General features: G+C 39.2%; 2 protein-coding genes across 2 annotated transcripts; one reads left to right on the top strand and one right to left on the bottom strand.

The window, feature by feature from the left end:
* The first annotated feature begins 170 nt into the window (after nt 1–170).
* On the top strand, nt 171–3068 carry LOC6041305 (DNA replication licensing factor Mcm6). Its single transcript, XM_001850533.2, has 4 exons — nt 171–404; nt 462–1495; nt 1553–2772; nt 2835–3068. The coding sequence occupies exons 1-4, from the start codon at nt 313–315 to the stop codon at nt 2937–2939; spliced, it is 2451 nt and encodes an 816-aa protein (XP_001850585.1). The 5' UTR covers nt 171–312; the 3' UTR covers nt 2940–3068.
* Nucleotides 3069–10369: 7301 nt separating this feature from the next.
* Nucleotides 10370–11595, bottom strand: LOC6041304 (proliferating cell nuclear antigen). The gene is made up of 3 exons (XM_001850532.2): nt 11426–11595; nt 10862–11367; nt 10370–10799 (listed from the first exon to the last, which is right to left on the bottom strand). The coding sequence occupies exons 2-3, from the start codon at nt 11355–11357 to the stop codon at nt 10513–10515; spliced, it is 783 nt and encodes a 260-aa protein (XP_001850584.2). The 5' UTR covers nt 11358–11367; nt 11426–11595; the 3' UTR covers nt 10370–10512.
* Nucleotides 11596–14848: the final 3253 nt, after the last annotated feature.

Raw genomic sequence — 14848 nt, 5'->3', positions numbered from 1 at the left:
ATTTCACAAAAATGTGAAAATAGAATATAGAATGATCATGCTCTCAGCTTTTAACGTGCAAACTGTGATCCACACAAATAGCGTCCAGCGCTATCGAGTGCGGCCCTGAAATTCCATTATCCACAAACGTCACTTTCGGGCGGCATCAACAAACCGAATTTGGCGCGCTTTTTGCTGTTTGATTTCGATCGGTTTCATTTGCATCTGCTGCGTGCCCGTGTTGTTGCTTGTTATCCGTGGCCTAGTTCGCGTGTTTAATTTATTTGTTAGATATTCTTTTTGGGAAACAGTTTGATCAGGTTTTGAGCCGAAATGGATGTAGCAGACGCACACGTTGGCCAGCTTCGCGTTAAGGATGAAATTGGAGTCCGGTGCCAGAAGTTGTTCCTGGACTTTTTGGAAGAGTGAGTTCTTGGAATGGTTTTTGGTAATGGACGAATATTACAGGACATTTTTTACAGCTTCAAAGAAGACGGCGAGATTAAGTACCTGAAAACGGTGGCCGATTTGGTGAATCCGGATCGTTCGACGCTGGAAGTTAGCTTCGAGGACGTCGAAAAGTACAATCAAAACTTGGCCACCACCATCATCGAAGAGTATTATCGGATATTTCCGTATCTGTGCCAGGCGGTTTCAAACTTTACCAAGGACCGGACAGAGTTGAAGAAGGAGAAGGAATGCTACGTGTCCTTCACCGATGTCCCCACTCGGCACAAAGTGCGTGAGCTGACGACGTCTAAAATTGGCACGTTGATTCGGATTTCAGGCCAAGTTGTGCGAACTCATCCCGTCCATCCGGAGCTGGTAACGGGAACGTTCGTATGTTTGGATTGCCAGACGGAGATTCGTAATGTTGAGCAGCAGTTTAAGTTTACCAACCCGACCATCTGCCGTAATCCGGTGTGCGCGAATCGGCGTCGTTTTATGCTGGAGGTGGACAAATCTCAGTTCATCGACTTCCAAAAGGTGCGCATCCAGGAAACTCAAGCCGAACTCCCCCGCGGATGTATCCCGCGTTCGGTTGAGGTGATTCTGCGAGCGGAAATCGTCGAAACCGTTCAGGCGGGAGATCGCTATGACTTCACGGGAACTTTGATCGTCGTACCGGATGTTGGAGCGCTACAGATGCCGGGGGCCAAGGCAGAGATTGGATCTCGCCACAAGCACGGCGACAACGCAGCCGAAGGCGTGCGTGGTTTGAAAGCGCTCGGAGTGCGCGACTTGAACTACAAAATGGCATTCCTGGCGTGTTCCGTACAGGCCACGTCGTCCCGGTTCGGCGGAACCGACATGCCGATGAGTGAGGTCACGGCTGAGGACATGAAGAAGCACATGACCGACGCCGAGTGGAACAAGGTGTACGAAATGTCGCGCGATGCGAAGCTTTACCAGAACTTGATCAACAGCCTGTTCCCGTCGGTTTACGGAAACGACGAGGTCAAGCGGGGCATTTTGCTGATGCTGTTTGGAGGAGTGGCGAAAACTACGCATGAAAGTATGTAGAATTGCTTTTAAATTGAGTTGCATAATTCTCACTGATTTCTCTTTCCAGAAACAACACTTCGAGGAGACATCAACTGCTGCATTGTGGGAGATCCCAGTACGGCCAAGTCCCAGTTCTTGAAGCAGGTGGCTGATTTTTCGCCGCGCGCCGTCTACACCTCGGGTAAGGCGTCTTCGGCGGCTGGTCTTACAGCGGCCGTGGTCAAGGACGAAGAAAGTTACGACTTTGTGATCGAAGCTGGAGCGCTGATGTTGGCTGATAACGGAATCTGCTGCATCGATGAGTTTGACAAAATGGATCCTCACGATCAGGTTGCAATCCACGAAGCGATGGAACAGCAAACCATTTCCATAGCAAAGGCTGGCGTTCGTGCAACGTTGAACGCTAGGACGTCCATCTTGGCCGCGGCCAACCCGATTGGAGGTCGTTACGATCGTTCAAAGTCGCTCCAGCAGAACATTCAACTTACTGCGCCCATCATGTCCCGTTTCGATCTGTTCTTCATCCTTGTGGACGAGTGCAACGAAGTCGTGGATTATGCCATCGCGCGTAAGATCGTCGATCTGCACACGAACATTGAAGATCGCGTCGAACAGGTTTACTCTCGGGAGGACGTGCTTCGTTACATTATGTTTGCGCGCCAGTTCAAACCGATCATTACTCCGGAAGCCCTCGAGCTGTTGGTCGAAAACTATGGCCACCTTCGGCAGCGCGACACCGGTACTTCCGGCAAGGGAACCTGGAGAATCACAGTCCGACAGCTGGAGAGTATGATTCGTCTGAGCGAAGCCATGGCCAAGCTTGAGTGTTGCGAAGAAGTGACGGAAAAACACGTGAAAGAAGCTTACCGACTGCTCAACAAGTCCATCATCCGGGTTGAGCAACCCGACATTCATCTGGATGACGAAGACGACGCCGAACTAGCCCTGGCAATGGATGCGGAAGAAGCGGCCACCCAGCAGAACGGTCACGGCCACGAAAATGGCAACGGCGAAAACGGTCACGACGAGACGGCGCCCAAGAAGAAGCTGACTCTTTCGTTCGACGAGTACCGCAACCTGTCCAACATGCTGGTCATTCACATGCGTAACGAAGAGGCCCGCGCCGAGGAGGTTCAGGAGGAAGACGCCGCTCAGTCGGAAGGAATCAAAAAGTCTGAGCTGATCAACTGGTACCTGGAGCAGATCGCGGACCAGATCGAGAGCGAGGAGGAGCTAATAGAGCGAAAAACGCTGATCGAGAAGGTCGTTGATCGACTGATGTATCATGTAAGTTGAAGAGGTTCCGTATCCCTTGAAATGTTTTTCTTAAACGAATTTATATTTCGCAGGACCAAGTTATAATCCCACTCAAAACGGCCAACCTCGGCGACAAGGAAAGCCAAGAAGAAGATCCGGTGCTGGTCGTGCACCCGAACTATGTTGTGGAATCGTAAGTCGATTGCCAACTGCAGCAGCTGTACGTTACTTTTCTATTCCTCTTATACTCTGTTTTTGATGTTTAAGGATATTTGACAAATCTTAGGTTATGCATCGTTAATTATAGACAGAAAATGTGTGTAAAAGCTATCCTTCATTTGTTCCGAACATTCTATCAGACTCCGGCATTTCACATTTGGTGGGAAGCCTACCGGAACAGGCGGCCAATCGTGACTTAGTGCAGGAACTGTATGCATCTGGTCCAAGTAACCAGTAACTGTCACCTCAAGGTCAGATGCAACAGCTGTGGGGTGTGGGAGTCCGGGTCTGCCAACTGCTCTGGAGCCCATAAAGGCACGGACATTCAAAGAATGTTTACATGACAGCTGCGGTCGCGCCTATGTGGGAAAGGGAAGTAATTTGTGATTGTAGACGGTATTGTTTTGATTCGCAGCATGTTGAGTCAACAAAAACTCAACTTAATTGTGGTGACGGAACAAAACAAAACAGTTTATTTTTTTCAAAATCCACCTCTCGATTTCTCGCGTACATCCTACTCTTTTTGCGTTCGTCAAATGACTGTCGTTCTCGAGCAAGCAGCTGTCAAAATTCAACCATGCACGCTGAAACGCGACAACTCATTCAAAAGTTTAATGTAATTCTTATCGAACGCAACTCATTCTTCTAGGCATTCTACCCAAATTTGAGTAAAGAAGGTTTGACCAAACAAAAAGTCGAACTTTATTTAATTATTTTGCATTTACCTTTTCCTTATTATTTTCGGTTTCTTTTATTTCACATTAGCACAACTCATTCCCTACAATCTCCCTTGCCACTACTCTTTTTAATTTCTTTAATATGTTTTTTTTTCTTTTGTTTTGTTGTGTTGTAACGCTCAAATAAAATTAGACAAAAAAAATCCACTGTTATTATTTCAAATAAGATAATTATCATAAATTGCATAAAAATTCATTGTTTTCCTACGTGTTTCATAGGTTTCTTTACACTTTTGCGATATTGATATTAAATTCACACATTTCTCCAGATTTCCTAAAAACTCAATCATAAGCACGAATATGAGGCAATACGGTATCAAGCCAATTACATCTCAACTCATTGCTCTTGAAATAGACTGAAATTCCTTTAAAAATCTCCATTCTTGAACTACTTGTACTAAATTTACACATTTCCCCAGATTTCCTTAAAACTCAATCCTAAGCACGAATATGAGGCAATACGGTATCAAGCCAATTACATCTCAACTCATTGCTTTTGAAATAGACTGAAATTCCTTTCAAAATTTCAATTCTTGAACTACTTGTACTAAATTTACACATTTATTCAAATTCCCAAGAAACTCAATCATAAGCACGACTATGAGGCAATACGGTATCAAGCCAATTACATCTCAACTCATTGCTCTTGAAATAGACTGAAATTTCTTCAAAAATCCTCATTCTTGCACAACTTGTACTAAATTTACACATTTATTCAGATTCCCAAGAAACTCAATCATAAGCACGAATATGAGGCAATACGGTAGCAGATTCCCAAGAAACTCAATCATAAGCACGAATATGAGGCAATACGGTAGCAAGCCAATTACATCTCAACTCATTGCTCTTGAAATAGACTGAAATTTCTTCAAAAATCCTCATTCTTGCACAACTTGTACTAAATTTACACATTTGTTCAGATTCCCAAGAAACTCAATCATAAGCACGACTATGAGGCAATACGGTATCAACCCAATTACATCTCAACTCATTGCTCTTGAAATAGACTGAAATTTCTTTAAAAATCCTCATTCTTGCACAACTTGTACTAAATTTACACATTTATTCAGATTCCCAAGAAACTCAATCATAAGCACGACTATGAGGCAATACGGTATCAACCCAATTACATTTCAACTCATTGCTCTTGAAATAGACTGAAATTTCTTCAAAAATCCTCATTCTTGCACAACTTGTACTAAATTTACACATTTATTCAGATTCCCAAGAAACTCAATCATAAGCACGACTATGAGGCAATACGGTATCAACCCAATTACATTTCAACTCATTGCTCTTGAAATAGACTGAAATTTCTTCAAAAATCCTCATTCTTGCACAACTTGTACTAAATTTACAAATTTATTCAGATTCCCAAGAAACTCAATCATAAGCACGAATATGAGGCAATACGGTAGCAAGCCAATTACATCTCAACTCATTGCTCTTGAAATAGACTGAAATTTCTTCAAAAATCCTCATTCTTGCACAACTTGTACTAAATTTACACATTTGTTCAGATTCCCAAGAAACTCAATCATAAGCACGACTATGAGGCAATACGGTATCAACCCAATTACATCTCAACTCATTGCTCTTGAAATAGACTGAAATTTCTTTAAAAATCCTCATTCTTGCACAACTTGTACTAAATTTACACATTTATTCAGATTCCCAAGAAACTCAATCATAAGCACGACTATGAGGCAATACGGTATCAACCCAATTACATTTCAACTCATTGCTCTTGAAATAGACTGAAATTTCTTCAAAAATCCTCATTCTTGCACAACTTGTACTAAATTTACACATTTATTCAGATTCCCAAGAAACTCAATCATAAGCACGACTATGAGGCAATACGGTATCAACCCAATTACATCTCAACTCATTGCTCTTGAAATAGACTGAAATTTCTTCAAAAATCCTCATTCTTGCACAACTTGTACTAAATTTACACATTTATTCAGATTCCCAAGAAACTCAATCATAAGCACGAATATGAGGCAATACGGTAGCAAGCCAATTACATCTCAACTCATTGCTCTTGAAATAGACTGAAATTTCTTCAAAATCCTCATTCTTGCACAACTTGTACTAAATTTACACATTTGTTCAGATTCCCAAGAAACTCAATCATAAGCACGACTATGAGGCAATACGGTATCAACCCAATTACATCTCAACTCATTGCTCTTGAAATAGACTGAAATTTCTTTAAAAATCCTCATTCTTGCACAACTTGTACTAAATTTACACATTTATTCAGATTCCCAAGAAACTCAATCATAAGCACGACTATGAGGCAATACGGTATCAACCCAATTACATTTCAACTCATTGCTCTTGAAATAGACTGAAATTTCTTCAAAAATCCTCATTCTTGCACAACTTGTACTAAATTTACACATTTATTCAGATTCCCAAGAAACTCAATCATAAGCACGAATATGAGGCAATACGGTAGCAAGCCAATTACATCTCAACTCATTGCTCTTGAAATAGACTGAAATTTCTTCAAAAATCCTCATTCTTGCACAACTTGTACTAAATTTACAAATTTATTCAGATTCCTAAGAAACTCAATCATAAGCACGAATATGAGGCAATACGGTAGCAAGCCAATTACATCTCAACTCATTGCTCTTGAAATAGACTGAAATTTCTTTTTAAAATCCTAATTCTTGAACTACTTGTACTAATTTTACACATTTAATCAGATTCCCAAGAAATTCAATCATCAACACGAATCATAACCACAAATATGAGGCCTCTTCTATTGCTTTTATTATTTTTTTTTTTACGCTTCTGTACCTTTACCTATTTTTAATAACTAATTATTTATAGAGTCATAAAACCCATGGCGCATATGTGTTTATAAAAAAATCACTTTAGATTTGATCTTTACTTTACTGTGTAACTTTGTTCTTTATTCAATCTCTTCCTTGATAGCCCTTTCTTTTTTGGCTTGTTTTTCTTGAGTAAACCGCCGTTTCTTTTTTGGCTTGTATTTCTTGTGTCCTTGCCCTTTCTTTTTTGGCTTGTTTTTCTTGAGTAAACCGCCGTTTCTTTTTTGGCTTGTATTTCTTGTGTCCTTGCCCTTTCTTTTTTGGCTAGTTTTTTTTTTTTGAGTTAATCGCCGTTTCTTTTTTGGCTTGTTATTTCTTGTGTCCTTGCTTTTTCGTTTTGGCTAGTTTTCCTTTGTAAAACTGTTTTCTTCATTGAATCACTTCTTTGCCTGATTCCATCGATCTTTCTATGTTTTTTTTTTACTGTTTTTCTTATCACTTCTGCGCCATGGATTCATTGCCCTTGTCTTTATTTTTCTTTTTCAAAATAATTAAGTTTTTTTTTTTTTTTTTTTTACATCGGTTAGCAAAACAAACCATTAAAATTACAGTTATGTTCCTTCTAAGAACCACACACACTATCAAAATTGATTTTTCTAGAGCTATATATTGTGTGTACAAGTTAAGTTAAAGTTTGCACCGAACATCTCAGGACTCCCTCGACTTATTTAAATGAATTCAATTCTTCGCGCTCCAACCGGCGCAGAAATCTTGATTTTTTTTACAGACTTTTTCTCTAATCCATACAGACTTGGAAAATCTTCTGGCAACCCAAACGCTTGTTTTTTTTTCTGATTCTACAACCAGTTGGCCATCGTTTCTCTTACCTTCTTTGGTGAAATCAAGAAAACACAAACACACATATATACCACCTTCTAGATTTCCATCTGCCGTCCTTGTGATGAAATCGCCAATTCAATTATTTTTCCTACACTACACTGAACCTGCCGAACTGCGCCATGTGGTGACGGAACAAAACAAAACAGTTTATTTTTTTCAAAATCCACCTCTCGATTTCTCGCGTACATCCTACTCTTTTTGCGTTCGTCAAATGACTGTCGTTCTCGAGCAAGCAGCTGTCAAAATTCAACCATGCACGCTGAAACGCGACAACTCATTCAAAAGTTTAATGTAATTCTTATCGAACGCAACTCATTCTTCTAGGCATTCTACCCAAATTTGAGTAAAGAAGGTTTGACCAAACAAAAAGTCGAACTTTATTTAATTATTTTGCATTTACCTTTTCCTTATTATTTTCGGTTTCTTTTATTTCACATTAGCACAACTCATTCCCTACATTAATATTTTCCCTCACAAACCAAGGGCTGATTTTCTTAAACCAAAAAGTCATCGAATTATAACGATGTACAAGGTAAATTTGAAGTGGGAGGATCAAGTGAAATATCTTGGACTTGCTTTTGACACAAACTTTACTTACAAGGATCACATAGAAAGTATCCAGGTTAAATGTAACAAATATATTAAATGTTTGTATCCCCTTATAAACAGGAATTCTAGACTTTGTCTCAAGAATGAACTGTTAATTTATAATCAAATTTTCAGACCTGCCATGCTTTATGCTGTGCCGATCTGGACAAGCTGTTGCTTAACCAGGAAGAAAAAACTTCAGAGGATTCAGAACACAATAGTGATTCTGTAACTTCATCAATTAGCCGAAGTTGACATTACATTGATCTGCTCTTTATATAGTTAAAAAATAAATAAAAAATAATTATAAAAATCGAAATAACAAGCCATGGCCGTCCGTCGACCCCAGTCACACACGAATACGTCCAGAGAGGGGAGAATCTAACAACATACCAGCTCGATGCTCTTTTGGCCTGCATTACCACAGTTTGCCGTAAATTTGTTTTTGACATGATAGAAATTACTTTTAACTATGTCTTTGATGTTGTGTTGTCATCAAAATTGCAAAACATTTCAGGTAACATAGATTTTAAGCAGTTTAATATCTGAGTAAAACAAATATGATCGCAAACTCTTCGACTGAGCGACTGAGCGACATAACGCAATCGGTCTCTCTGAACCATTCGCTGTACTACCCGATTGAAGTGAGAGGGAGAACGAAGAGAGAGTATTCTGTAACGATCTGAGTGGAAGCGACAAACGGTCAGATCTGTGTTTTGTCGCTCTCAATTTGTGGTCGCGAGTGAATGAGTCGTTTTGGAGCAATTTTGCGATACTAAACATCTAAAATTTTCAAAAATTAAAAAATAATTAAATCAACTCAAAAATGATAAAAATGATTCTAAACGCAGAGGAATGCATTTTAAATTTATTTCGGCTTATTGCACTTAAATTTCCATTGAAATTTTTAAGTTTTTAGAAAAACTACTTTTTGACCTTTGTTTTTTTTAGTTTGTTGATATAAATAAATTTAAAGCCAAAGGAGCGGCCGTGGCTGACTGGTTACGGTGTTCGCTTTGTAAGCGAATGGTTCTGGGTTCGATGCCCATCTGCTCCCAACGAGAAAGATTAGAACAAAGAAATTAGAAATAATGAATATGAACGAAAAATCAAAGTCGCTCGAGGCGGGGTTCGATCCCCCATCCTTTGGGTTGGTAAGCAAAAATGATATGACGACTTGGTGAACTTGAACTGGAAATAGGAATACTGTTACAGAGAGCGAGTTGTGGCGCTATAACCACGGCAAATAGTGTCCAGGGCATTCGTGGAAATACAATGTCCCATCCCAGAGGGTCCCGGAGTACCAAAACCTTCTTAGCATGGTGCTCCCAACGAATACAACAAAATCTTGGAGCGTATGGTGGTGTGTCCCCACGCTTCTTCCTCCCCTGTCGATTCAGAATTGTGTTGTTGTTCGAACACTTAGTGCTCAAACACAACCCAATTACGAGTCATCTCTGCGATACGGCTTTACGCAGTAGGCCTGGCCGCTTTAACGCTTGTGATGTTTCAATGCATTCCGATGCAATGGCGCACTACAAATGTTAATAAATGACAAGAAGAGTGCTAGGCATCACCTAACCTAAGGCACTCTCCAGGATCCCTTCGAAAGATTGGCTGCGCTAGGGTCTGATTAGATTAGATTAGATAAATAAATTTAAAGCCAATTTATTAAAAGCATTTTTGTACAATATTAATGGAAAATAGTCATATTTTATTTCTAATGTAAATACTCAAAAAATACCTGAAATTTCAAAAAACTTCAACTGATAAAATCATTGCTTAAGTCTCATAGATTGAAATAACGTGATTTCATTAAAAAAAAAAACAAAATAGTTTTACATTTAAAAAGAAGTTTAACGTGAAGACTTCCATCATTGTCATGTTTTTTCTTCAAAGATATAAATTTTGCGTCGCTTTCAATATTTTGACAAAATTCCTTAAACAAGTTGTCTAGAATAGTGCCCTACACATGCTGATTCCTTATGGTAGCAATTATCCCATTCCTTGTAAAGTTATGGAAATCGTCATTAATCAATGATTGCCAACCAGGACGTTAATGATTGTACCACAAAATTATATAAATTTTGAAACACAATTGCTTAAGATCAAAAATTCTTTCAGTGGCTTCAAGAAGGCAACAATCGGCACATGCTGATTCATTCTGGTGCAGAAATTCGTTAAAATGAATTTAATACGGAATATTTTATAGTGATGATCAATTTTCATCGAAAATGATCAACGGCTTCACCGTTGTTCAGTTCGATTGTTGTCGCGTTGAACTATGAATGTATTGCTCAGGTAGATTGTTGGAAGGTAAAAAATGCTTATCAACAACATCAACAAAGGCAAAAGAAAAAGATATGTCAACCATGCAAAAAATAAACAAACTAATTACAGTATAACTTAGGTATTGTGTTTATTACGGTGTATGGTAGATATAAAAGGCCTTATGTGTAGATATCCAATCAGTATCAGTATGTGTGTGTGTCTCGCGCACAAAGAGTAAATAATACATGGTTGGACAAAGAACCTTTTTAGTTCTCATCATCCTCGATCTTTGGCGCCAGGTAGTACCGAATGTGTCCCAGGTCTTGGATTTTGTACTCGACCACGAGCGGCACATCGGCAGACATCGACAGCTGCACCTGGTTGGACAGCGGCGTGGCTTTTGTGAAAGAGTTCAGGTAGCGACAGGCAAAGGTGAGCGTCACCGGTTCCTGCATTTCGATGATGACTGCTTCATCCTCCTTATCCACGCTTGAAGTCTGGGCCAGCTTGATGTTGGCCGAACCGGCATCACCGGAAGCGGAGAATTTCACACCTGTTGGAAAACATACAAAGTTAGAAAAAGCTCATTTAGCCGACCAATTGCATTGAAATTACCTTCTTTGGTGCAGGAGATGACGACAGACTCTCCAAACTGGGACAAGTCGCGGCAGATGCGGGCAAATTCAATCGCTGGCATACGGACGATGCACGCGTAGTCTGTCTCGGGGATTCCCAGATGTTCCTGGTCCAGATTCATCAGCTTCATCTCATAATCGGAAACCTTCTCCTGATTCTGGGACTCGAACATGAATGTGACGGTGTCAGCGTTGTCCTGGGCCTTCATGGTAACCGTGTCGTCGTTGTTAGCGCACTTCATAATCTTGGACATGTTGGCCAGATTCATGCCCATGGACAGATTCCGGTCGCACCGGTACTTGTCGAATCCATCCGAACGAAGCGACAGCGACACCAGCGAGACGTGAGAATTGTCCATCGCCTGGAGCTGGATGCCCGAGTCACTGCAGTCGAACGTGGCCTCATTCAGCAGATCCTTGATGGCATCCAGAACCTTCTTCAAGGTGGTGCTAGCAATGAGACGTGCCTCAAACATTTTGGAGAATCTGCAACAAAATCTTTGATTTAATATCAAGCTGCAATAACTAACAACGCAGAACTTACAGTATTTCAACCAACTACAACTATTTAACAACGTTTTTTACAATGTAAAAGGATCAACCTTTTCAACACCGCCGGAAATACACGTCCGAACTTGAATGAAGCTGAGTGTAAAATGAATGGATCGGAACGAAAAATCGAGGGAAATCACTCCTGATGCCAGCTTCAAATGCGCGCGAAATAAACAAGCGAGACGACAGCTGTCAAGAACACGATCCACACATTAGACATGGCGGCCACGATAGAGTTGGGCGGTATGATGAGACGTTGCGGGGGGTTGACTTCTCTTGTTTCTAGGTTTTATGTTCTAAGTTCTGCAGATAAATATCAAGCAAAACAATGCCAAAGGGCCGTTGTGGGTTTGTAAACAAAGAGCACGCAGAAAAATAAGGCATATTTGAATCAACAAAACATTTTGATGATTTGAAAATCATGATTTTTGTTGAATCAACGCTTAACGTCAAAGCAACTTTTTCAAAACAACAAAAGATTTTTGTGGAATTGGGTACTAAAGCCCTATGTAAATTTTTATGTACAACGGTAAAAAACACGATTAAAAACCATTTCTGTTCACTTTTTTTCATTTTATTGCAAAAAATTTTTTTGACAGGACAACATTTTTTTTATGGATCAACTATGGTACCCTTGGAACGAGCTGTCAAGTAGGAGCTTTGCTGTCAAGAAGGACCGCGAGGTTAATTTTTCAAAATTGATTTAAAAATCCATTTGAAACTCTTTGTGGTCGTACAAAGGGTCATTGTACTCAGAAAAATAAGCATTATCGCTGTAAACAATAATATCAGCAATCTAAGCTTCATTTTAGGACCCAATTGAGAAAATCAAGGTTTGTTTCAACTCAAAATCGGCGTTGATTATATTCAACAAATTTTTTGTTGAAACAAACCTCGTACAGGCTGATTCTACAAAACATTTTTCTGCGTGAGTGTGTCCTGCTCACGCTAGAGGATGTTTACATCTGGCATGAAAGGGATACACTCTTTGGTTACAAACCCACAACGGCCCTTTGGCATTGTTTTGCTAGATATGGATGTTAGCAATCTTGTAGAAATAATGTTTTTTTAGATGGAGAAAATTTATGCTAACACGCTTAAAAATGTTAGAATCAACCTGTACGAAGTTTAAATCAACAACTAAATATTGTTTGTTGAATATAATCAACAATAAAATTGCGTTGAAACATACCTTGATTTTCTCAACCCAACAAAAGTCTTTTGTTGTTTTGCTTTGAAGTTTAGCGTTGATTCAACAAAAATCATGATTTTCAAATCATCAGAACGTTTTGTTGATTCAAATATGCCTTATTTTTCTGCGTGTTAACATAAATCTGAACCAACATTTGAAAGGGGCGGTACGACATTGCTCTTACGGCCTTTCATTACACGTGTTCAAATTAGAGAGCCTGGAGCTCCAGGCTCTCTACCAAAGTGTGGTTAAATTTGATTGCGAGTAATGTTGCACACTTTGCACCAAATTCTCCACCCTTGCAAATAATAGAGTTATCTACGTGCGCATGTATTGCGTGTACGTACACGCAAAAAAGTGAGGTTAAATTTTGTACCGGCCAGCAAAACAAATGGTGTGCTAGTGTGTGTGAGATCGGGCTTAGATAGCTCTATATCTGCACACCAAATATTTGCACACTTTAAAAATCCTACCCTCACCGCTCGCTTAGAGTGGTGCGTGTCTCGACTGAGCTTTGTTGCTTTCGACTAGAGAGCCTGGAGCTTATTAGAGAACGTACATCTCTTCGATTCGATTGGTACTTTTGGTTTGAGATGTCAGTTCTTTTACAAGCTCCAGGCTCTCGACCACTTTAGAATAGAGACCCTAAATAGGGAGACTGGTCGAACATAGAGCTATCTACGTGCGCATGTATTGCGTGTACGTACACGATGGATTTTTAGGTTAAAATTTGTGGACGCCAGCAAAAACAAATGGTAAGCTAGTGTGCGTGAGATCGGGCTTAGATAACTCTATAAGGCTTTCTAGTCTGAAATTTACCAACACAATCAAAGTATGTTTACATTACAGCTGGACGTTTGTTTGCATCAGGTTTCCTATCTCTTTCTAGCAAAAGTTTTTTGTCAGGCGACTTCTAGCTGGTTTTTTTGACTGACCGCCCGATATGTCAGCCAACATACTTCGCAGGGCTGTGACAGCTCGAGCTCGATCATTGTTTGCATCAGGACACTATGACGAGAAGTTCGTCAATTTTGGGTTATATTATATTTTTTTCACTGGGTCTAGAAAGCCTTATTGCTAAATCGGTCTGGCAACGTATATTTTGAGCTTGCCAACACTGCCAAGTTTTGCTGGGCGTAAAGGCAAATGCTCGTTTGGACACGTCAAACTCGTGTATGTTTGGGTTCGTCAAATTCACTTCGACTAGTCTCCCTATTTAGGGTCCCTACTTTAGAAAAGTTTCTCTTTAAGTGAAAAAACCCGGAAAAAGTTTCTATTTACAAGTTTTAGACGTTATTGAAGCAGGAATAATAAAACTCCAGTTTTGTAGGCATTTTCAGAAGAACAGTTTGGTAAGTAAATTTGGATTTATTTACTTAACCTCAAATTTTCATTAAATTGATTAAAAGCTTAAATATTAAATAGTTATTTTTTTAATGACCATTAAAAGAAAGCTGGCCTTAATGATTGATTTAACATATAAATTCAATTTGCTCACTTTTAAGTTGACATTTATAAGAAGCACAGTGACTATCATAGTCACCTTGTATTTTTAAATAACAATTTTAAACGAAACTATTTTTTAAAGCTCCATTGAAATTTTTAAGACGAACATGGACATGACGCCAAGGCTGAAGAAATTTATTATTACAAATCAATGTATCTAAAAAAAATCTTAGTGGTAAGAACGCTTAAGGGGTTCTTTTCAAAAAACCGTGACCTTGAAAATATTTTACCTCGAAATTTTGGATTTATTTAAATTTTTTTTTTATATATTTAAAACAAGGCGCGCGATACTTCTTACATCTTCACCTAAAACGAAGCTTTATGAATGGTCGTGCGCCTCCATGAAAATATATGAAAAAACTTAGAATTGGATCAAAAACAAAAATCCACAGTTTAAATATTTTTTAAGATCAAGGATATTTTTTATCTTGAAATCCTGTCCTATCCTCAAATCATGAGATTTGTTCAACGATAATTTGCAACAATATCAAAATAGTGTGCCTAAGGATCAACATTCTCAGATACTTTTATTTTTTTGTACAAAGTTATAAACAAAATGCGCATGTTGAGATCCAAGTAATAGATCGTTATAATCGTTGAATATTTGTTGGAAAAGTTATCCTGTCAGTGATTTTTTTGTTTTCCGTTTCCATAAATAGTGATTATTATTTATATTTTTTGATGTACCTCGTAACTTTTTTCCTGAACATTGATTAA

Source organism: Culex quinquefasciatus, chromosome 2 (assembly GCF_015732765.1).
Source record: "Culex quinquefasciatus strain JHB chromosome 2, VPISU_Cqui_1.0_pri_paternal, whole genome shotgun sequence".
In the NCBI taxonomy this organism is placed as follows: Eukaryota; Metazoa; Arthropoda; class Insecta; order Diptera; family Culicidae; genus Culex; species Culex quinquefasciatus.
This window is presented reverse-complemented; position numbering and strand designations above follow the sequence as displayed.

What these genes read in the sequence shown, in the direction of transcription:
- LOC6041305 (XM_001850533.2), top strand. Translation starts at nt 313, where the DNA reads ATGGATGTAGCAGACGCACACGTTGGCCAGCTTCGCGTTAAGGATGAA. An exon ending in GGCGAAAACTACGCATGAAA is followed by an intron (nt 1,496 to 1,552) that starts GTATGTAGAATT and finishes TTCTCTTTCCAG; the next exon opens with AAACAACACTTCGAGGAGAC. An exon ending in TTGATCGACTGATGTATCAT is followed by an intron (nt 2,773 to 2,834) that starts GTAAGTTGAAGA and finishes TATATTTCGCAG; the next exon opens with GACCAAGTTATAATCCCACT.
- LOC6041304 (XM_001850532.2), bottom strand. Translation starts at nt 11,357, where the DNA reads ATGTTTGAGGCACGTCTCATTGCTAGCACCACCTTGAAGAAGGTTCTG. An exon ending in CATCTCCTGCACCAAAGAAG is followed by an intron (nt 10,800 to 10,861) that starts GTAATTTCAATG and finishes GTTTTCCAACAG; the next exon opens with GTGTGAAATTCTCCGCTTCC.